Source organism: Citrus sinensis, chromosome 3 (genome assembly GCF_022201045.2).
Source record: "Citrus sinensis cultivar Valencia sweet orange chromosome 3, DVS_A1.0, whole genome shotgun sequence".
Taxonomy (NCBI): Eukaryota; Viridiplantae; Streptophyta; class Magnoliopsida; order Sapindales; family Rutaceae; genus Citrus; species Citrus sinensis.
In genome coordinates this window covers 28,286,572-28,309,910 of record NC_068558.1, presented here as the reverse complement: position 1 = coordinate 28,309,910, position 23,339 = coordinate 28,286,572, and the positions used below count along the sequence as shown (strand labels likewise).

At 34.7% G+C, this 23,339-nt stretch overlaps 3 protein-coding genes across 8 annotated transcripts; 2 read left to right on the top strand and 1 right to left on the bottom strand.

The window, feature by feature from the left end:
* Nucleotides 1-111: 111 nt before the first annotated feature.
* Nucleotides 112-14,019, top strand: LOC102610173 (probable manganese-transporting ATPase PDR2). Of its 3 annotated transcripts, XM_006478385.4 has the most exons (22): nucleotides 113-351; nucleotides 795-1,074; nucleotides 1,178-1,270; nucleotides 1,947-2,149; nucleotides 2,279-2,351; nucleotides 2,461-2,633; nucleotides 2,718-2,889; nucleotides 3,376-3,480; nucleotides 3,575-3,685; nucleotides 3,784-3,870; nucleotides 4,165-4,347; nucleotides 5,592-5,642; nucleotides 5,734-5,856; nucleotides 6,895-6,974; nucleotides 8,589-8,697; nucleotides 9,499-9,627; nucleotides 10,526-10,591; nucleotides 10,724-10,795; nucleotides 10,981-11,132; nucleotides 11,419-11,530; nucleotides 11,613-11,729; nucleotides 12,522-14,019. In XM_006478385.4, the coding sequence occupies exons 2-22, from the start codon at nucleotides 826-828 to the stop codon at nucleotides 13,635-13,637; spliced, it is 3,576 nt and encodes a 1,191-aa protein (XP_006478448.2). In that variant the 5' UTR covers nucleotides 113-351; nucleotides 795-825; the 3' UTR covers nucleotides 13,638-14,019. The 3 variants fall into 3 exon arrangements, with proteins under 3 accessions (XP_024954081.2, XP_006478448.2, XP_024954083.2); XM_025098313.2 differs by lacking the exon at nucleotides 1,178-1,270 and having other exon boundaries at nucleotides 112-351; XM_025098315.2 differs by lacking the exons at nucleotides 113-351; nucleotides 795-1,074 and adding an exon at nucleotides 1,668-1,751 and having other exon boundaries at nucleotides 1,256-1,270.
* A 1,474-nt stretch (nucleotides 14,020-15,493) lies between these two features.
* LOC102607647 (topless-related protein 4-like) lies at nucleotides 15,494-19,250 on the bottom strand. Of its 4 annotated transcripts, XR_008052859.1 has the most exons (7): nucleotides 19,096-19,250; nucleotides 18,645-18,763; nucleotides 18,372-18,407; nucleotides 16,503-16,552; nucleotides 15,992-16,160; nucleotides 15,760-15,869; nucleotides 15,494-15,663 (listed from the first exon to the last, which is right to left on the bottom strand). XR_008052859.1 is itself a non-coding variant. In XM_006478377.4 (6 exons), exons 1-6 carry the CDS (start codon nucleotides 19,185-19,187, stop codon nucleotides 15,835-15,837), a joined length of 501 nt encoding a protein of 166 aa, XP_006478440.2. In that variant the 5' UTR covers nucleotides 19,188-19,250; the 3' UTR covers nucleotides 15,494-15,834. The 4 variants fall into 4 exon arrangements, 3 of the variants coding, with proteins under 3 accessions (XP_006478440.2, XP_006478441.2, XP_006478442.2); XM_006478377.4 differs by having other exon boundaries at nucleotides 15,494-15,869; XM_006478378.4 differs by lacking the exon at nucleotides 18,372-18,407 and having other exon boundaries at nucleotides 15,494-15,869.
* Nucleotides 19,251-21,202: 1,952 nt separating this feature from the next.
* Nucleotides 21,203-22,619, top strand: LOC102609864 (disease resistance protein RPV1-like). Its single transcript, XM_006478384.4, has 2 exons — nucleotides 21,203-21,883; nucleotides 22,105-22,619. The coding sequence occupies exons 1-2, from the start codon at nucleotides 21,411-21,413 to the stop codon at nucleotides 22,346-22,348; spliced, it is 717 nt and encodes a 238-aa protein (XP_006478447.2). The 5' UTR covers nucleotides 21,203-21,410; the 3' UTR covers nucleotides 22,349-22,619.
* The last annotated feature ends 720 nt before the right edge of the window (nucleotides 22,620-23,339 follow it).

The window sequence follows — 23,339 nt, the reverse complement described above, 5'->3', positions numbered from 1 at the left end:
AATTGATCACATCCTGGCCGTTGAACACTTTGACCATTGATCTATTGACTTAGTTAAAAAAGACAAAAAAATGGGATACCGTGCAACTGTTGCACGGTAGGCGGACCCAAAAAGCAAAACCAAAGTTCTTCGAAATATCAGATTCCTTCGGAGCCAAACAGATCTGACCCGACCCAAAAAATATTTAAATATAAAAGCAATTGCCGATCATCTGTACCGACATTTTCTTTAAATGGTTAAATCCCTAATCTGAGTTTACACATTAGCTCTTAAACCGAAAACGGCAGAACCTCCTTGTCTCTCTGTCACCTTGCCGTGGCCGTTTTATTCTCGTAACGCCGTTACCTCTAGGTACAATTTCGATTCATGATTTCTTCAAAGGCTTATCAGAATTTTCAAATTTTCGTTTTTGGGCGATTTCGCTTTGGATTCGTGCTCTTGATCTGTGCGTAGGTTAAAAAATTGATATGAAATTGTCGCAATTTAGGGGTTAAAGAGAATTTTTTAGTTTACTTTTTGGTTTAAACATTAAAAGAAACAAAATTTTGTTAGAAAAGGAGCTTATTTACGGAATTTTCGTTATTTCTTTTCTTTTTGCTAGTTATAAACTGTGCTAATTAATGAGTTTAATATCTTAAGTAGAATAAAGCATGGTATTTTAGTAAAGATGAATTTTGTTCTATTAGTCAACTATTCATGGGTCATTTCGTCTGTAAAGGTTGTATGAGTTAGCAAATTTTTGGATAGGAATGTGAATTAAGACTAATACAGATCTTTTACTGGTTTTGGATCAGTGTAACATAGGCACATTGGACGGAGGTTGAGATGTTGAGTTTTCATGTGGGAGGAAAGGTGGTTGACAGAGTTGATTTGCTGCGGAAGAAGCATTGGGTTTGGCGCTTGGATGTTTGGCCTTTTGCGATTCTATATTCTGGGTGGCTGATTGCTATTGTTCCTAGCATTGATTTTGGGGATGCTGCCATTGTTCTTGGTGGGCTTGTTGCCTTTCATATTCTGGTGTGGCTTTTCACGGCTTGGTCTGTTGATTTTAAATGCTTTGCCCACTATAGTAAGGTATTTGCTCTGCTCAAGACTCTATGAACAAGTACCGATTAGTGTATTTGGTGTAAATGTATTGCACAACTTATTATTTTAAGTTGCTTCTCTGGATGTGCAGATTAATGATATTCACCTTGCTGATGCATGCAAAATAACTCCAGTGAAATTCTGTGGCTCTAAAGAAGTTGTGCCCCTGCAATTTTGGAAACAAGTTAGTCCATTATTCATTTTTAATTCTAGTATCAGTTTTTCCATTTTACGGATTCTCTTCAGGTGTGGGAGTTGGCTGGAGAGGGATGTCTTTTTTTAACCTTTTTTCCCTCCCCCGCCCCCAAAACACACATCCCCCATCTAAGCACATGAAACTTATGAGAATCTTTATAGGAATAACTGAACTCGTGCACCATGCTAATTATTTTGTAGGTCTACATGCAATGGGCCAATTATTTCTAATAATGGTGTCGGCTCTGTCCTTATACAGAGAACACCTTCTTTCCTTTTCTTTCTCGAGAAACTAGCTTCTATTCATACATTTGCATAGGCACAAATGCTCACTCTTAACAAGGTCTTGATTCTGTTTTCTTCCATTTATACATGAGAATACACAGATAGGCACCCAGAACGTGCGTGTGTTGCATTGTCCACAACTATTCATGTTTGGTTATAGTTAGGAAACTGAATGCAAGATGAAGGTAAATTTTTTTCTTTTAAGTAGTTACATGTTTGATCATGTCTCTCCTAGAAAGGTCCTTTTCTTTCTTTCAACGGGCAGCTTTTGTTTTTGACCACTTTGCTTATTCAATTGTGAGATTTCGTACTGCCTTTTTCCTCCTCTCTTTTATTTTTATTCTATTTCTTCTTGCTAAAAATTTATTTCACTCGGACAGTCAGCAGTCTCTTCAACCCCAGTGGATGAGGATGAGATTTGTTTTGATTTTAGAAAGCAACACTTCATTTATTCCAGAGAGAAAGGGACCTTTTGCAAACTTCCTTATCCTACTAAAGAAACATTTGGGTATTATCTCAAATGTACGGGCCATTCCACTGAAGCTAAAATTGCTGTGGCGACTGAAAAATGGGGACGAAATGTGTGAGTCACTGTCTGAAAATTTTCTACTCTTTCATTCTTTTTTTTTTGGTTCGACAGTACAGGTAGAATGGCCTTGGAAAATTAATTGGCTTCTAACCTTAATAATGTTGATGCTTTTTGGTCGGGTAGATTTGAATATCCACAGCCTACATTCCAGAAATTAATGAAGGAGAACTGCATGGAGCCATTTTTTGTATTTCAGGTTTTGTTTCTGACTCTCGTGTATCATTTTTGTTTTTACGCTTTCCATTATTCAAAATTTGCTTATACAGTCCTGCATTTTCTTTATTCTGCAAATTTACTTGATGTAGGTCTTCTGTGTTGGTCTCTGGTGTTTGGATGAATATTGGTATTACAGCTTGTTCACTCTCTTCATGCTGTTCATGTTTGAGTCAACAATGGCAAAAAGTCGGTTGAAAACTCTAACTGAGATAAGACGTGTTAGAGTTGATAATCAGACCATAATGGTGCATCGTTGTGGGAAGTACGTTCTTTCACTGTTAATTCCATTGCTGCTAAAAGTGTGTATGCATCTGTAGATTAATATTTTCAACAATATGAATTATAGGTGGGTGAAGCTTGCAGGCACCGATCTGGTGCCTGGGGATGTTGTCTCCATTGGGCGCTCTTCTGGTCAGACAGGTGAAGACAAGTCTGTGCCAGCTGATATGCTTATATTAGGTGGAAGTGCTATTGTGAATGAAGCCATTCTCACAGGCGAGTCTACTCCCCAATGGAAGGTTGTTTTCTTTTTCTTTTTACAGTTCTCACATGACATGTTATGCGGATATATTGCCTTTTTTTTTTTTGGGGGGGGGGGGGGGGGTGCCCCCCCCTGGCGCAGACAATGACTGTGTGCTAATAAAAATTGGGATGTCATGTGTATCTGGTTAATCCAGCAGCCTTTTTTTTTTGCCATTTTTCGAGGTTCTGAACAATAATTTAGAACAGCTTAACATTTTCTTGGATAATCTTGCACTTTTATTTGAGCAACAATTTGTTCTTATGCTATGTCTTAGTCTTTTGTCATAATTTTGGATGTACATATGTATTTCAGATAAACATATATATTTCAACATATAATTGTTTGCTGGACGTATATTTCTATTTTTAAGAAATTAGTTCTCTTATAAAATCTGGAACGGTTATTTGGTTAGGGAGGGTTTGATAAATTTCATGATTTTCCAACTTTTATAAGTGTGTTTTTTAAAATAAATTCTTTTCAGGTTTCTATCATGGGTAGGGAAACTGGGGAAAAATTATCTGCTAGGAGAGATAAAAGCCACGTTTTATTTGGTGGGACAAAGATATTGCAGCACACTCCTGACAAGGTAATTTTCAGTGTCAGTATTTGAATGGCCTTTTAGTTGCCGAACTGCTCAGGTTTTAGTTAATTGATGTTTATAATTCTCTTATTGTGGTCAGACCTTTCCTCTGAAAACACCTGATGGTGGCTGCTTGGCTGTTGTGTTGCGCACTGGATTTGAAACAAGTCAGGGGAAACTGATGAGGACAATATTGTTTTCAACTGAGAGGGTAATTGATAATTGATCTTTTACTTGTAATTGCTATGTTATTGTTATTCATTTCTGTGTGTATTGAACATTCTTTCTAATTCATTTTACATGTTATAGGTTACCGCAAATAGCTGGGAAAGCGGATTATTCATTTTATTTTTAGTTGTATTTGCAGTAATAGCTGCTGGTTACGTACTTAAGAAGGTAATCTAATGTTTTCATTGAGGCCAGTCTGAAATTTTATACTGTATTTGGTGTTAATATGATAATGAGGATTTAGGTTAATTTTGTTGGGTTGAATTCTTATTCCTGGGTCTCGGGTTGCAAGGTTTCTTTTTCAAAGTTTTGTATAGATTTTGGTGTTGTTCACCGTAGGGAAGATTTTAGTTTGTGGACCTCTGGTTCACTTTTGTAATATTTATTCCTTTCTAATAATATACAGAATTTCTCTGTTTCTTATAAAAAAAAATGAAAATAATGAGGATTGTTGTGATATAGGGGATGGAGGATCCCACAAGGAGCAAGTATAAGCTGTTCTTAAGCTGTTCTCTTATTATTACATCTGTGATCCCCCCTGAGCTGCCAATGGAACTATCGATAGCTGTTAATACATCCCTGATTGCGCTGGCACGTCGTGGGATATTTTGTACAGAGCCCTTCCGAATTCCATTTGCTGGAAAGGTGAATGAACTAGCTTGATTATCAATTTTGATATAATGCATCTTATATCGTTGAGTGATGCTTTTCTGATATTCTACAATAAGAAGGCATTGGCTATCCAGGATTGAATTGGTTGGTGGCCATTGTTTCTTCCTTTCAATTTTTATGAAGATTTTTATATTTTTTATTTTATAGCTTTTTATGTGGGTCTGTGCTTTTAGAAACTTCTGTTTGCAATTTTGAATGTCTCAAGATTTGTTTTAGAATGCTGAAACCGAAAAGACTAATTGGTGACCTTCATTACTCTTTAAAATGAAGTCGATGCATAGGATAATATTTTTCTTTGGACAGCTAGCAATAATGAACTTAGAGATGAAACTTCTAATGCAAGTTGGTGCTTGCAACCAGCAGTACACTGAAAGCACCTAAATAAAAGGAGTACCGGAAGGTCAAGAAAATTACTATTAAGTTGCTCCCTAATCTTACGAAAAAGATTAAAAAAAAAAAACAAAGAAGTATATTGAAATAGGATTGGTATGTGTGGCCCACAAGAAGCCTAAAGGACTCTTATCCCACGAGGAATGAGTCCCCTCATTCGAAACATCTTTAAAGACCCCTTTATTCCTTTCATGCCTGCCAAGATGCAACACCACAATAATAACAAAGATTTTTCCACCTCCACCAGAAGTAAGATGATTTTCAATAATTAATAAAACACAAGATCACTTAAGCATTCTGGCTCCTTGAAAATTTCCAACCTATGCCCTTAAAGCACCTGAACCCTGAACAGAAGTGGTCAGTAATCTCCGGCTGACTTCTGCACCTAACTAACAAACCTAGAAAGCAAACCAGTGGTCGCTGATATAAACCTCAGTTGAATTTAGCCCTTAAAACTAACCACCAAATTTTGAGAACTATTGAACCTTGGGATGAACCTTAGCCTTCCAAATTATAAGAACTGGCCAATTGCGATAAGAAAACAGAAATCACCTGAAGAATCAAGCTTCTTGACTCTACAGTTTCTGTAATGATACATAACCTGTAAAGGAAGAAGAGTTGATATTTCATCTACTCCTTTACTCCAATCCTTAGTAGAATATAATGGTCGCCCATAAGAATTAGAGCTATAAACCATGCTACTTAGAGACTTTATCTAGAACTGATTGCTATATAAACAAAACTTTGGTCTTTCTAGTAGTTTTCAAGGACTTGAAACTTTTTATGTTGAGTATATTCATTGACATCTGTTTCATTCCACCCTGCAGGTTGACATGTGTTGTTTTGACAAAACTGGTACACTTACATCAGATGACATGGTATGCCCATATCAAGATGTATATCTGCTGCTCAATAATTATCTAATACCACCATTCATTGAACATAATCCTGAATCATTGCGCTCTCTAGGAATTTCGTGGGGTTGTTGGGTTGTCCAATGCAGAGTTAGAAGATGATATGACTAAAGTTCCTGTCCGCACTCAGGAGATTCTGGCTTCTTGTCATGCGCTAGTGTTTGTAGACAATAAGCTGGTATTTTACTTCCCCCACAGTCCCTTCCTCAAAGAATGATAGATATATTAGGTGTAGATATTTTATTACTTTTAAAGGGTATGCTTGCCACATGATTGAAGCAAGAGAAGCTTTTTGTTAGTTATTATTATTATTTTTTTTAAAAGAATCTTGCTTGTATCTTCTTGAAGCATAAGCTTGTGCGGCTGTAGTCCATATACCAAGAGGACTCTATTAGCTGCAAAGCTGTGAGCAAGTGGCCTCATTGGCTTACTCAAAATGTGGTGTAAAGTGCCCCGTAAGCCCCTGGAAGGAACATTATCTTTTGATTTTTTTTATTTGCTACAGCGTTTCAATTGGGAATTTCTATAGGAAAGATTACAGGGAATTTAATAGGTTTGCTTATTTGAAGTTTAGCTGTTCTGCCTTTTTTACCTTTTTTTTTTTTTAAAAAAGTTTAGCTGTTCTGACTCTGAAAGTTTTACTCCTAGCTTTCTTTTCACATTCCTATTCATGAAATGGATGGGCTTTCTATTAGATGGCCAGAAAGATGAACATTTTCTCCTTTTCACTGTTAGGCTTGTGCTTTTCCCTTATTAGAGAGTTATCTGTTTCCTCCAATTTCAGTCACATCTGTCTTCTGTTTTCTTTTTCATACTCTGTGTACTGCAAAGGACTGTTTTTATATCTTGCTGTCTTAGGATGCCTCCTATGAAAATGTTTGCCATTGGTTCAGAATGGTCCCATTACAATGCCTGCCTAAAATTTGACAGTGAGGCATACTAGACTAGAATTGAACTTTTAGCCGTGTAGCTTTTTGTTTCCTTTCTGGAATGTTAAAAATTGAGCTTCCTGCTCTGTGAAGTGAAATGAGTTTGTCATATTGTACATGGACTCCAGTGACGTGTGTAGTGTAACTATTTGAAATTGGCTTTGTGGTGCCACTTGCTAGGACTCTTGCTGATTATTGTGCACTAATAATAATGTATTGTGATCTTGAGGTTGAAAATTCTTGTCCTAACTGTGATCTATTGTGGCACATGCTGTGATTGCTTGTAGGTTGGTGATCCTCTTGAGAAGGCTGCCCTTAAGGGAATAGATTGGAGTTATAAATCAGATGAGAAGGCCATGCCAAAAAGGTAAGTTAGAATACTTTTTTGAAGACGCATTGTTTGTCTAATTGATTTCTGAGCTGATTTTCGTTTCTTTCTTTCTTAATTGGATGCTAGTTGGTTTAAGGCTTAAATTTGTTCTGGGGATGGGTTCAATTCACATGGACTATGCAAATTCCTTTGGAAACTCTTGAGAGTAGGCTAGAAAGCTTAGCTAATAGAAGTGGTTGTGAAGTGGGCTGTGGGCTGATAAATTACTTGGGCATGCCTTCTTAGTTAAAGTGCACTACGCTTCTTATTTTGGAAGCTGGTTATTGGCAAGGTAGAGAAAACATTTGAGGGTTTGGAAGAATCATGTTCTCTGAAAAGTTAACATACTCCAATCCTGTTAGTGTTATAAAATTGGAGAAGCATATGTGAGATTTTATTTGGAAAGGGGCTGAGTGTGGCAAAGACACCATTTAATGAGGTGGAAATCTGTTGAGGTGCAAAAGAGATCGTTTAATGTGGTGAAAAGCTGTTGAGAGGCCAGAGAGGTCATTTGGTGGGACAGTATCACCTCAGGTCACCTCTCATTGTAAGCGAGGTTTTTGGTGGATGATTTCTATCTTATTTTTCAATTTTTTTTTTCAGTTGCCACAGTCACCATGCCATCTCGCTTCATGCATGAACACAAATTAAACTAATCTCCCTCCAAGGATGGTTGGGAGGGAGATTGGATCCCTGGACCTAATGCTTCATGACCAACTAGGCTCTCCCTTGGAGTAGTTGTTGGGTAATTAGTTCATTATGAGTCGGACTATTGGCACCCGTCCAAATCCTCTTGATACCCCGCTTCTATTGCAATTACATTTGAGGACAAATACTCTAATATATCTCACATCTTTTCATCTATCTTGAAACTCTTTTATTTTCTCTCTCATCAAACTCACACAAGCAATTTTTTCTTAAATTTTCTGTATTTTTATCCTTCATTAACTAACACAGTCTATTGATTATGAACGAAACCCAGTTTGACAAATTATATGGTTTTGATTTTTGTGTTCATATTAAAACTTTTTACACCATTATCTTAAAGATTTCAATTTAATTCATTGATTTGTATTAAGAAGTTTATCACCCATAGAAATGGCTTATGTGGAGGCTGAGGCAATAAGACTGTTGCCTAATTTTAGGAACAAGAAACTGAATGTGTTTATTTAAAAATAAGAGTATGTTTGGCATTAATTTTATTATAATTGAAGAAAGGGTTTTAAATGGATTTTGGAGGGGTGCCAATAGTCCAACCCTTCATTATTTCCTGGAAAACATCCAACTAGATAGGATATCCAGATATGTACATCTCGGGCTTTTTTGTGTATTTTTTGGGTGCTAAATTACTATTGACAGTCTCTTCTCTTGCAACAATGGGATAAGTTAGTAATGTCCCTTCCCCCAGATACTTATCATATTGGTGTTTACTAAAAGCTTAGCCTTATATCGTAAACAAAATATACATAAGATTGACATATATTTTTCTCATATGTTAGAGCTATAATTGAATGCTTCTGTATCCTTTTAGTCGAACTGCCGTGTTAAAGTGATGTTTGTTCTGTCTGCCTTTCAGTCTGACTGCCAGTGGTTATTTTATATTAATTACAGGGGAGGGGGTAACGCCGTCCAGATTGTTCAGAGACACCATTTTGCATCGCACTTGAAACGAATGTCAGTTGTTGTTCGCGTTCAGGAGGAGTTTTTTGCTTTTGTGAAGGTTTGTAAGTCGCGCATTGCATTGTTATAAATCTGATATAGGTCCGTTTGATGTCGTTTTACTAAATCATGTTGAATAATTAGCTAGTCTATACAGAATAAGCTAGATTCCTTAATAGAGATATGAGCACGAGTGCTTTATCAAGTATGTTATTTTCACTATAAACAATTTCATAAGTGTATGCTCTCTCACTTTCCTGAAATCATTGTTATCTTGTTAGGGGGAAAAAGCATTGGATGTAGTTGAAGGTTAAAATTATGTGAGGGAATTTAGCGAGGAGTTTTTGCTAATTATTTGAAATGCAATTTATTTTGCGCCTAAATGCCCTAAACTAGAGGATACACGAATTGATTGTAAGGGGAGATATGCAAGTAGTTCACCAAACACCAGCTTTTAACGTTGTTTCCAATACTCACTTATTACTGACAGGTTGTGGTAGGTATGCTCAAATTTGTGTAGATGTCATCCTTCAGAGTTATGGAATCACGTAGATATTGCGTTTCAAAGATTATATGGATATGAATGTGATGAATTCTTTAATAAATAAAGGTGTATGGCCATGTACTTTGTCAGTATTTACAGGAGTACTCTGTTAATTGGTCGTTTTGTATTCGAATTGTTTTCTGACATTCGTGCCCTGTTTATGGCACACAAAAGATATCTATCTTCCTCCTTTGCTGTTATGCAAGAGAAAGTAAGAGAGATTTTTCAAAAAAAAGAGACATTGAATAGAGGCAGACTTTCTCTTAGTTGGGGCTTTGCAATTTGACTCTATTAAGTAATTCTTTCAACTCTTTTCAGGGTGCTCCCGAAACCATCCAGGATAGACTCACAGACTTGCCATCATCCTATATTGAAACCTACAAGAAATATACACATCAGGGCTCTCGTGTTTTAGCCCTTGCTTTTAAGTCCCTTCCAGACATGACAGTAAGTGTGCTCTAGTTTTAATTTTCGTAGCATCATCACATTCTTCTTTTAAAAGATTGCCTTCTTTTTACTGAGAACCCTTTGAGGTATTCATCTGTGCTTGTTATCGTGTGATGATTTGGGACTGTCTTTGATGAGTTATTATGTAGTTTTACATATACGGTTAATTCAAACAATGTAGTTTGCACACTTTTTCAAGCTACTTTTTTATGATAAGTATTGGGGCAGGATTTGATTCTTTTCTTCTATTTGGGCTTCAACATCCTAGGATTTTCAAGATTTCTCATTCAAACAATGCAGTTTGGGTTAATTTTGTTGGTTTTGATTTTTATTCCTGTGTCTCAGGTTTCAAGGGTTTCTTTTTTCAAACTTTTGTACAGTTTTTGGTGTCCTACACTGTAGGATCGATTATAGCTTGTGAACCTCTGGTTCACTTTTGTTATATTTATTCCCTTCTAATATTCTAGAGAAGTCTCTGTTTCCTGCCAAAAAAAAAGAAAAAAATTATGGTAGGCATTGAGTGACACTTTCTTCAAACCGAAATAGCAATGGACTTTAGGGATTATTTTCACGTGAAATGTGATAAAGAAAAATGATCTTTATTCATTTGGGGGGCTAGAATAATGGTATGACTGGACCCTTTCTGAACTCATTTGTCCTGTGGGGCCCAAAATAGGCCAAACGGCTTTGTCTCCCAAGACTCTTACCTTTATGACTTATGAGAGGCTTGCTTGAGTTTGCAGTTTAGTCTAGTTGACTACCATTCATCAGAATTTACATGGGCATTTTTTCATTGTATCTGTATACCAGAAACGGCGAACATTCAGCATATGCTTTTTCAATTTATTAAATTATTTATAGCTTAAATCATTTTTCTTTGCATGTCAAATATGTTAAGGTTAGTGATGCAAGAAGCTTGCACAGAGATGAAGTGGAGAATGGCCTTACTTTTGCTGGTTTTGCGGTAATCGACAAACACTTTCATTTCGTGCAGTTTATTTTGTTTTGCTTGAATGGTCTTATTTTTTAACTTAGTCTTGGATAATTATGTTTACATAAATATGTAATCCCTAACTCTGATAGTACAAAATTTCAGGTATTTAACTGCCCTATTAGGGCAGATTCAGCAAAAATTTTGTCTGAACTGAAGAATTCTTCTCAGGACTTGGTAAGTAACATGTTCTCAAGTATCTTCCTTCATTATTATTATGTACAATACGGAACTAAAATGAGTTATATGTTTGTATCGCTTTGTCTACTTTTAATTATTGTTGTGCTTATTTTGTTGTATACTTTTGATCTGTGGATATTATAAATTGAAATTACCATCTGATTGTCATTTTCTAATGTTAGGCGATGATCACTGGTGACCAAGCTTTGACTGCTTGCTATGTTGCCAGCCAAGTGCATATTGTTACAAAACCGGTATTAATTCTTTGTCCTGTAAAGAATGGCAAAGTGTATGAATGGGTGTCACCTGATGAGACAGAAAAGATTCAATATAGGTGAAGACTTGACTGTTTCTTTCATTTACCTTTACTGTGCTTTAGTGGAGATACCTTCATTTTTACTAGGTTCTAGTGCTTATGAACTTGTTTACAAATGGAAGCCTTGCCATATTCTCGTATATTAGATTCTATATGCCTTTACGTATCTTTTTGATGTTCTTATTTTGTTGTGATGCAATACCAAACTCTGACCTTTCTATGTAGCCTTGGCTTTTAAAATGCAATTAAGATTTATGTTTTCATACTTTGTGAACTGAGGAAAGAGGAACATATTTGATTTCAGTGAGAAAGAGGTTGAAGGTCTCACAGATGCTCACGATCTCTGTATTGGAGGTGACTGCTTCGAAATGTTACAACAGACTTCAGCTGTTCTACGAGTCATTCCTTATGTGAAGGTTCTTAAATAATAGTGTAAACTTGAATGTGTTTTTGATGATACCTTTTTTCTGTATAATGTTTATCCTATTGATCATACAGGTTTTTGCAAGAGTTGCACCTGAGCAGAAGGAACTGATCTTGACCACTTTTAAAGCAGTAGGAAGGATGACATTGATGTGTGGGGATGGTACTAATGATGTTGGAGCTCTTAAGCAGGTAATGCTGGAGTTGAAGATATGTATTTTTATGTCAATTTTATTTGAATTTATTAGTGATCCAAGCATTTTACTATCATTGATCTATGCTTTTGAAGCTTCATGAATTATGGATTTTACTGAATCAAAGACAAATGTGCACCCACATATATTTTGCTTCTTAACGTTATGTTACCACATCATTGCCAACTAGATTTTTAACCATTGTTGTATTATATAACTCTTCATTTCCAATTAGTTTTGAGCCCATTGCTCAGTAGGTATACCATAGCAAGTGGATACTTAGAGTTGCCTGCTCTCTTGGCCTATTAATAAGCTATAGCTGTTAAAGTTAGTTAGGCTTATTGCATCTTCTTTTCTACCAAATCTTCTGGATGCATGCTAAATTCAGCCTTAGTTGGTTTTTGGTCCCAGATCAATCAATGATGTATGAATTATTTACCTTCATGTCGCAGTCCAATCAATTATATATCAAAATTATTTACCTTCATATTAAAAAGAAGAATGGATAGAAGAAATATTCTTGCGGGAGGAAGCTCTCTGTAGTTGGTTCTGCTGAAGTTTATGGTCAAACTGTCACATGTTGTATATCAATAGTATAAATTTTAAGAGTTGCACAGTGTGCAATCTGCGTGGTTCATTTTTATAAGCTTTCCCTGTTTCCCATACACTGCACTGTTAAATCATTATATGTTGTTTATAAGCATGATAGTTGGACAACTGTGTTTGGTGTCTTTTTGTCTTGCAACAATCAGAGGGGGCAATACTTGACATTCTATACTTTTTTATTCAGGCCCATGTGGGAGTTGCACTGTTGAATGCTGTGCCTCCAACTCAGAGTGGAAACTCTTCATCAGAAGCTTCTAAAGACGAAAATACAAAATCAGTCAAGTCAAAGAAATCTAAGTCTGCTTCAGAAGCAGCTAGCAAAGCTATGAGTCTGAATAGTGAAGGCACTTCAAAGGGAAAAGCTTCTGCTAGATTAGAAGCTAACAGCCGCACAGCTGGTAACCGCCATTTGACAGCTGCTGAGATGCAACGAGAGAAGCTGAAGAAGATGATGGAGGAGTTGAACGAGGAGGGCGATGGTCGTTCTGCTCCCATTGTCAAGCTTGGAGATGCCTCTATGGCATCACCATTCACAGCGAAGCACGCATCGGTTGCTCCCACTACTGACATAATTCGTCAGGGTCGTAGTACCCTAGTGACCACCCTTCAGATGTTCAAAATTCTCGGCCTTAATTGTCTCGCTACAGCATACGTGTTGAGTGTTATGTATTTGGATGGTGTGAAGCTTGGTGATGTCCAGGCTACAATCAGCGGTGTTTTTACCGCAGCCTTTTTCTTGTTTATCTCACATGCCCGTCCTCTTCCGACCCTGTCAGCTGCACGGCCCCATCCCAATATTTTCTGCTCATATGTATTCCTCTCACTTATGGGACAGTTTGCCATTCATTTGTTTTTCCTAATATCATCTGTGAAAGAGGCAGAGAAATACATGCCAGATGAATGCATTGAGCCGGATGCAGATTTTCATCCCAACCTGGTGAACACGGTTTCATACATGGTCAACATGATGATCCAGGTGGCCACCTTCGCTGTTAACTACATGGGCCACCCTTTTAACCAGAGCATTTCTGAGAACAAACCATTTATGTACGCCCTCATGGGTGCTGTTGGTTTCTTCACAGTCATTACATCCGATTTACTCAGGAGCTTGAATGACTGGTTGAAGTTGGTGCCTTTGCCTTCAGGATTGAGGGACAAGCTATTGATATGGGCTGGTCTCATGTTCTTGGGCTGCTATTCATGGGAGAGATTTTTGAGGTGGGCATTCCCTGGTAAAGTTCCAGCTTGGAGAAAGCGACAACGGTTGGCTGCAGCTAATTTGGAGAAGAAGCACGTCTGAGCAAACAGAAACTTATATGAAAAATGATAATAGAATTTTGTCCGGCACTCTGGCAATGGCTATCGAAAGTAGCACTGATGGTGCATCAAAAGTATTGCTGGATAATTGTGGAGGATATAGCTGAGTAGATTGGGTTACATAACAGGTCTGATAGTTTCTGCCCCCCTGATAGTTTCTACCCCCTGTGTAGAGTGAATTAGATTTTTTTTTTCCTCCCATCTGATATTCAATATACGCTTAAAGGAAAAACGAGATGAATTTTGACCTGAATATTCGTATTTTGATGCTTAAAGTAACCCAGGAAGATAAATGTTTGTCATAATCGAAAGAATTGTATTTGAACTCGAATCCCTTAATTGATGAAGAGAATTAATTTGGTTCCTTTTTATGTGCAATGTGGTTGTTATTTCTATTCTTTTAAGATTACAAGTTTAATTTATGATTTAAGCCATCTATAAAAAGAGGCTTGAGTTGGTATTTGAAGTTTGTTTAATACGGGAGAAAGAAATGGATTGTGTTTGTATTTACTTTATAATTTCAACATTCCAAAGGATCCTCGGTAGAGAAAATTTCAGCTTACTTCCTTGTGAAGTGACAATTTTTAAATTGTCCTTATTACTATTGAAAATATAAAATTATCCCTCAAAATTTGTTACTTTGTTATTTTTAATGGCTAAAAGGATAAAGTAGTATTTGCTCATTTTTTTAACATTCAATTAACCAAAAAAAGTGAAACTTAAGTAGGTAAATTTTCATGGGTCTAATTTTTTTTAGGTTTTTAAAAACACATAAATATTTATAATATTTATAATATGCTCCTTAATACTTTAAAATATTTTTATTTTGTGCGCATATGATTATTTTTTTGAACGGATTAAATTTTACCTTTTCATATTTAAAAATTTTATTTTAATAAATAAATATAGAAATTAATTAAAAACTACAAATAGAATAATAATAATAACTACAAATAGAAAAATAATAATATTTTACCTTTTTTATTTTTTTATTATTATCATTATTATTCTTTTTTTCATTTTGTAAAAGTACTTGAAGAAAATAAAGATAAAAAAAAAAATATCAAAGAACAAAAGAAAAATGCTATTGGAGTTTTACCAAACAAATGAAAGAAGTGAGGATGAACCTATTACTAATTAGTATATCTACCCATTAATCAGCCTACTAAATCAATTTTTATTAGGAAACTCAAGCTTCTAAGTTCTATCTTACACCACCCCAACGCAATGATATGCAGAGGTGGAAAAATAATAGGAGGCCCCTCTAGCAAACATTTCATCTCTTGGAAAAATGAGGTTGTTATGGCTGTTTGCCATCCGCAGAAGACACACAAACAAAAAAGAAAAAGACAAAAGGGATAACACAAGAAACGATGTAATGACCAAAGCCCACTGATAATAGAAAGGAAATGTACTTCACAAGAAAATTTAGTTATCAACACACGTGCTTATCTCAATTCCTGACACATCTGAATAAAACTCCCGGATGATAGATTTCCATGGCAACAATGTAAAAATTACTGACATACTAAAAATTATAGTAATCCAATTATGCAAAATCCTATCCTCATCACCATACAGTAGAGCTTCTTTCAGTATGCTAATAATCTCTTTCAAACATGGTGGGACTCACATTGAAAGTTTTCTATAATTCAAAATTCCACTAGGGATTCTGTTGTGTGTGTCTCTGCAAGGCTTTTATGATTGGATAAGTGGCCACCACAAACAAGGCAGTTAATATATCTGAATAACTTCCAGTGCAAACTATGTCAGCAAACCTTTTGGGGTGGGGGGAGGCAAGAAAAGGAAAGTACTTTATCACAAAGAGCAGAGCCAATGTTCTCTTCAAGAAGTAATTAGCCTTTGGATAAATTAAGCATACTTTTTTTGAATGAGTATTTCAATCTAAAATGTCCTACAACAAAATAAGCTTACATAAATCCAAATGGAACATAACGAAAAAAGCACCAGTACGACTCCAAATCACTATAATCCTTGAAAAAAGAGCCCTGTTACATCAATTGAAGATTGATTATAATTCCAGTAATCCAAAATATTACAGTATACATAGTCCCACTAATATTCTGGCAAACATGAGCCCTCACCAATAATTCAAAAGAATGACCAGTTGGGTCCCAAAGCTCTAGTTCTCTATCTAAAAGCCTCTTCTTGCCACACAACTACCACATTGTGATGCCGCCACAGCTTGTTACCACTAGAATTGGAGGGAAAAAAAATGAAGACATCTCAGGTAAAACTTGAATCACCAAATATCTAACCTTCAAGAACAAAAACCCCAAGAAACAGAAACAGATGCTATAAGCAGCAAGAGCTTACCAAAGAGCAGTGTTTGCTGAACTGGATGAAAGTCCATGCTCTTAACAGAAGAACACTGATTTAGATCTCCCATTATTTTCTTTGGCAAGTCATTATAAGAGGACAGCTGATGAGCATGACTGCAGCTTTTGCATTCAACAGACAAAGTGTTCAGCAACTGATTGTTAACCTGCAATGAGAAAAATGCATGATCTTCAACCATGTAGCTACAGCATCTGATATTAACAGGAAAAGGGAAAAATAGTATAATTTGTAATCAACAGAAGACACTAGAAAAAAGTCCAGTTCTAATGTGCGGCCATCACTTGTGCACAAGCAGTTTCTTCAGAGACAATGAGACATCACATGCACAATAACACTGAACATTTCAGTATTAACAATTTGATGTCCTAATTTTTTTTTTTTCTTTTGAGAAAAAGAGGATGAATGAATGACTATAGCATCATCCAAAAGTCTAAATTCCCATGTAACAGATAAAAGCAATATAGGAACTGGGTACTTACTAAAGTACCTCATCCGATATTCCCAAAAGTCTTTCTCTCTTCTGCACAGTTTCAGAATCTGCAGTTAAGGTGATTGATTGATAGGTTTTTAGTATCATGCTGTATGGGCTTATAGGAACAAAAACTTTCAACTAAAGAGTGTGATTAGCACGTAAAGACAGAAGGAAGCAAAACAACCAATGGCCTAATGTTATCCAACCACTTATGCGAAAGTAAAACTAAACAGAGAACTTAACTTCAATGTACATCAGCAAATGAAAGAAAGTGAACCTTGTCTCATAAAGTTTCACACAGAGATAAGCAGCAATAAAATGGAAGCCAAGGGAGCTAGGTTAGTTTTTCTTGGCCCTTGTGACTTCTGTTCACTTTGTCAATATTTTTTTGCTTTAGTTCAATTCAATATTCTACCTAAGACAATAAAATTACAAAGGTAACCAAATTCCTTTTATTTACTATAACCCTATTATCTCCACTAAAGAGTATATGTAGAAGAAATCAGCCTTCTAGCATTAAAATGTAGACTCTAGATTACTTCAGGCAGCTAACATGTGCTTGTCTCCTTTTTAATGAGCCATGTGCAAGAGAATTTTTTTTTTTTTTTTGACATTTTAGAATCATTGTTTGAGTTATGGTGTAGATTACTCCAAGCAGCTAATCTTCCAATTCTTGGCTTTCAGGGGATTTCATGCTTTTGTCCAAAACAAAAGCTGAAGTTCCATGTAAACGTTCCATAATGGCTACTATTTGGGAAATTCGAAGGGAAAAAAAAGAAAAAAAAAACTAAAAGGATCTTCGAAGATTTTCAGGAGGATATCATCTTTTCCTGGGATATGGTGTGATTACTAGCCTAATTATCAGAATTGGCCACTATTTAGAAGTGTCAATAAAATAGAATATACATGACACATAAAGACATAGAAATGCATAAATCTGATTCTAGGTTCTCTCCCTATGCTTCTCTCCTTATCAGTTAAGAGTGAGACAAAAAGGGGACAAAAACTAGAAGACAAATAGACTGAGAAATACATAATCTAATTCTAACTTCTCAACTTAATGCATTCAGACCAAACAAAAAAATGTACAAATCCTGCAAAAGAACCTAACTCTAAAAAGAGGGGGGTATTAATTGTTATACAAATCTGTAACGTTACAGAAAATTTTTAAAAAATCTAGCAAAGGTGCTAAAAACTTAACTTGAAATATCTAACAAAGAAATCGAAGCTTGAAGTGTATGGTAGCTAACCCTCAAAAATAGATGAGCTTCTTTGAGCATCAACTATGTCACTTAAGGTTAACCATAATAAATAGCTTTAGTGAAAAGTATTTCCCTTATTTCATTAATAATGTTATCACTTTTAAAGAAGGCTCAAAAGCCTAGGATATTCTAAGAACACTAAAGTATCTCTTCCCAACCTAGAGATGATTTAAGTGCACTACGTAATTTTAGTTTTTTTTTGGGGGGGGTTGGGCGGGGGGGGGGGGGGGGGGATGGGGGGGGGGGGTTTGGAGATCAAAGAAGAGCATCCCACATTTCTTGTCCATCCCAGCTCTCTGTCAAGTAAATAAGATCAAATGGGAGATGTGTGAAAACACTGTTCTGTTCAAGGATCAACGATAATCTTCTAGACTGTCATGTGCTTCACTAATTTTAAGGGGTCTTTAAAATTTCCCCCGATGTTATTGGAAGTAGAGAAAACTCCACAAATTATCAAGTTGGGATGCATACCCACTCACGTATCATTTTGATATAGATGCATGTTAGACATCACTTTTTGTCAGAGATAATAACTTAAAATGAGTTGTTCATAAATATGTGAATAACAACAATATCATCTATGAAAAACATTGATGGCAAGTACAAAGGAAACAATCATTGCCTGCTTTAGGGGAAGCAGCTAAAGCACTAGCAACGACTGGAGAAAAGAAACAAACAGCCAGTTTAATTTCTCCGTATATAGAAAACAAAATTGAATTATCTACATAAGAGAGTACTAGTATTTACTAATACAGAAACAAACTCCCAATACAAACTATCCCATCCATATTTCTTCCATTCAATTAATCTCCGGTCAAAAGGTTGATACGGGTATCTTGTATGAAGAACATGCACATATAGTCATATATTATTTTTCTTACTGATATAGACTTACTCCGCCACAAGCACAAGCGGAGCAAAGAGATCTGTTGTATTAGGCTGGAGCCCATTACAGGATTAAATACAAACGAAGAATCAAGAGCACAATTAGACAGCACAGCAACTAAGGGATTCCTGCACAGTAGAATTAAAAAAAAAAAAAAGACAAATTGATGTAAGGATAAATGAGTTCGGTAGGCAATCCAACATTCGAAAACAAAGAGAAGGCAAGTTATTTCTTCCAAGCTGTACTGCTGTACGTTGAAAAACTATATCCATATTCAGAATCAAATAAAAAAATTCTAACTTTTTGGATAATTCATCAACTAAACCTAGAAGAGTCACGTAGGGTTTGGTTGGTTGGGGAAATTTTTCGCACTAATCAAAATATTAAGCACGAATTTTAAATAAAAATAAATTAAGTTAGAACAACGAGTTTAACCCAAAAAAAAAAAGTAAATAAAAACCTTGGAGCGTTGGCGGGGGTTGCAGACTCTCCGGCGTAGGCAGCACAAATTGGCGGGGCATAGAAATAATTTTGAACCAAAATTTGAACCATGGAGTTTTTGGTTTAAATGAGGGAATTGGTTATAGGTGATGCAGATCATTTGAGATGCGAACACTTAAAATGTAATTTTAAAAAGTTAAAAAATTAATTTTAGTATTTAATAAATTTTTAAAAAAATTATTTTTCGGAAAATCACTTTATCTTATAGTATATTTTGAAAAAGAGAGTAGGGTAACTTTTTAAAATTTAATTTTAAAAATTAATTTTATATTTAATATAATTCATATACGTCCTCATACATATTACAAATCTAAAATTATCTTTATTAATTAGGTAATAAAATCATTAACTTAAAATTCTTATTATCAATTATAATGAGATAAAAAAATTAATAATATAAAATATTTTATTTTAGTTGTCAATTGTTATATGTACACAATAAAAAAATATTTTAAATACACGTTTATAAATGTTTAAATAAATTTTATCAACATTATATCTGATTCAATTATTTACATTCTTACATAAATTTAACAATAAGATTTATTTAATAAATACAACTACTTTTAAAAACAAATTTTATCAAATGTTTAACTGATTTTCTTCACACCTGATTATATTTATATCACAGAATAAAAATTATTTTAAAAAGCTAAAGTATTACCGAACTGGCCATAAATCTGTGATTTGTCACTTATTATTATTTACTTAATATTTTATATGTTTTAACTTTTTTTATTTTGAGTGGTAACTCAAGCATTACTATATGTTATATATAATGTAATGTAATACGACTTGAATTGATAATACTCCTTCAAGATTGAGCTTTTGAGATTTTACAAGTCTAAAATTAATTGATATTTTCAATAGAACATATAATCTATATTTTTAACTTTATATTAAGATCTTATGACAAATTGAAAAAAAAAAAACTAAATTCGTTTTTGAATGGTAACCAAAAAAAAATTGTTTATTATTATAAGATTCATATTTAAGTAAAATTTCAATAACAGTGTGCATTAAAAAATTAAATAAAATTTTAATTTCGTTTTAATATGCATACTTTAAAAAATATATTATAAAAATTGATTAAAAAGTTGTTTAAATGAATTATGATTTGATGTGCGCCGGCGCGCATCTTATGGTGTGTGATAGGACGTGAGTAAGAATATTATTCGTGGACGTATTGTGCGCTCCATAGTTTCACCAATAATATCATACTCATCCCATCTCGCATCATAAGATATACAATAGCACGCATATCATGATCTTATTCGTGGTTGTATTATGGGCTCCACAATATCACCAACGAGATCATGACATGCATCCCATCACACATCATAAGCTGCACGAGGCGCACATTAGATCAGCCCTCTTTATTTAAATATTTTTTTAAAAAATTTCATTAAATCAGAATCTAAAAAACTCAAGATAACAACATAGTTCCTGCAAAAAATCTTCAATTAATACCAAAAAAAACTAGTAAGACAAAGTGCAAACTTAACTAAAGCATCCGCAACAAACCCAGAAACTTGATGAGAATTGGTTAATTACATAAAAAGGATGCAGCAAAACTTACAAAAATTGGCTAACATAGAAATTCATGGGCTAAATATATATATCAGCAATATTGTCATAACTCATAACCAAACCCAGAAACTTAAATTGAATTGCCAAACGAATTGATATTGGTTGATGAAATAATTACTGAAAAAGCTTGTAAAAAATTGAGAATTTTAAGCCGTATCTTTTTTTAAAGTGGAGTTTCAGTTCGAGTCAAATTAACTTTTCTATATATATATTGAGTGTTTGTCTAAACTGATTCAAATTGGAATATAACTTGTTCTTTTCTGAAATAAAAATCATTTTTCATTTTGGAATAAGAGTTGTATTCTACTAAAGATCCTACACTTTAAACTCAAGTATGAACTCTCAATCAGCTAGCAATTGGATTCAAATCCGACAAATCAAATCAGTTTCATGTATGTTTTACTTGCATGCTTTTCTTACATTGTACTAACTAGAACTTCTTTTCATTTCATATTGGCAATGCTGCTGATGCACAATCTTTTTCATATTCTTAATTTTAATTTCATTCTATCTATGCTTTGTTAATATATTCTCCATATAACTCACAAGCTTCTATTTGATTTGCGCAAGGTCCATAAAGATTCAAGACTACTCTATACATATTTCATTCATTTAATTTGAAAGGTCTATAGCTTAGCCATTTGTATACACACAGCTCTAAGTTTGCATCCCCATTTTTTGTCTATGTCTTCATTATCACCATCGTCGTCGTCATACGATGTCTTCCTCAATTTCAGAAGGGAGGATACCGGCGATAACTTTACCAGTCATCTCCACCACGCGTTGCGCCGAAATAAAATCAATAGCTTCATTTACGATGATCTAAACAAAGGACACGAAATTATGGCATCACTGTTCGAAGCAATCGAAGGATCAACGATTTCGATAATAATCTTTTCAAAGAATTATGCTTCTTCCGAAAGTTGTCTAGATGAGCTTGTAAAGATTATCGAGTGCAAGAAAGTGAACGGTCAAACCGTTATCCCGATTTTCTACCACGTACGTCCGTCGGACGTACGGTGCCAGACGGGGAGTTTCGAGGATGCTTTCATTAATCACAAACAGCATTCCAAGCGTGCGAAAGAAAAGTTGGAAAGATGGAGGGGGGCTTTGAAGGAAGCATCCGACCTATGCGGATGGGATTCATCTATGATCAGGTATTCATACTATTTCGCTTTAGTTATTTTTCATTCCGTATATACTCCGCCTAGTCTTAACAGCTTGAAACTCAATTAGTTCTATTTTTTCAAACAGTACATAAGTAGATTTTAACCGAAACAGATATACGACACGACAGAGTCCAAAGGAGCATTTTAATCTTGTTATATTTGCTTTCACATCTAACTCACTTTTGTTTTACTCTTCGCAATTTGGAAAGGCCTGAATCTAAACTTGTAGAAGAAATTGTTGGTGACATTTTAAACAAGTTGAATGCTGCCTCACCCTCAAGCAATTTCAGAGGCCGAATTCAAACAAATTCGAGCATTGATCAGCAGATGGATTCGACTGTTTCTATCGGCAGGGGCAGAAGTATTAGGAGACGGGGAGGTACCCTGTCACCCGTAAAATTTTTGAAAAAGGAAAAGTACGTAAATGTTAGCATAATATCTAGTTTCTGTTAGGATCATAAACTTGATCCAATTTGAAGAAATCCAAGCCCACTTCATAGAAATTTCTTATGGTAGGTAAGATAGGTGTGATTATTGTGGTTGGTGAAGTAGGTGAAATGAAATGAGTTAGGTTTATAATAGTGTGATGGTTGAGAATAAACGAGTGGTTGTGATTAAATTTGTTTAGTTTATGTGCGTAGTTATAATTAAGTTTTGGGTATTATAAATACCCTTGTTATTTGTGTTGTATGTATCAAGTGTAAGGAGAAGAAAGCATAAGAAGCAAAATATCTTTTAAAAGTTATTTGTGAGAGTGTGTGAATTGTTCTTATAATATTCTTGAGTTTTTTTCTTATAAAATTAGTGTTTTATTCTTCAAATTCTCCAACAGTTTCTTTCTTTAACTTTTCAACTAATATTTTATCATTATAATTATTTTTATGGTTTGAACACCAATAGTTGTTCATATTATAACTTAAACTCAAGTGATAGGAGGTACAATGTGATAGTAAATTGATTGGGTGAAGCAAACTTACAATTAAAGTAAAATTGAAAAATAATAATCACACAAGAATATTGGAATTTAAGTGGTTTGACTTTTAACCTACCTCCAAAGTGAACATAGAAGTATAAAACCTTACTAGTAAAATGGAGATTACAAATATTAAAGTATTATAACTCACTATTCAAAATCTCAATATACCCAATTTTTCACTCACTAAACCAAGAGGTTAAAACTCTCAATACCCTCTCAATCTGCAGCTCTCAACTCTTTCATTTCTCAAATTAATTGAGAATTGAAGAAAAATGAGATATTGAAGAGGCTCTCTTTCTCTAATTTTTATTATCATACAAAAGTTAGTGGACACCGAGAGTTAAATTAGTGATGTCCCCACGTGTCTCTCATTAGTTCATGTCTCCCACTTAGTCAACACAATACACTTCTATAACCAGCTAAATTACACCTAAAGGACAAACAAATATCTTGTTTCGTTTTTTCAAA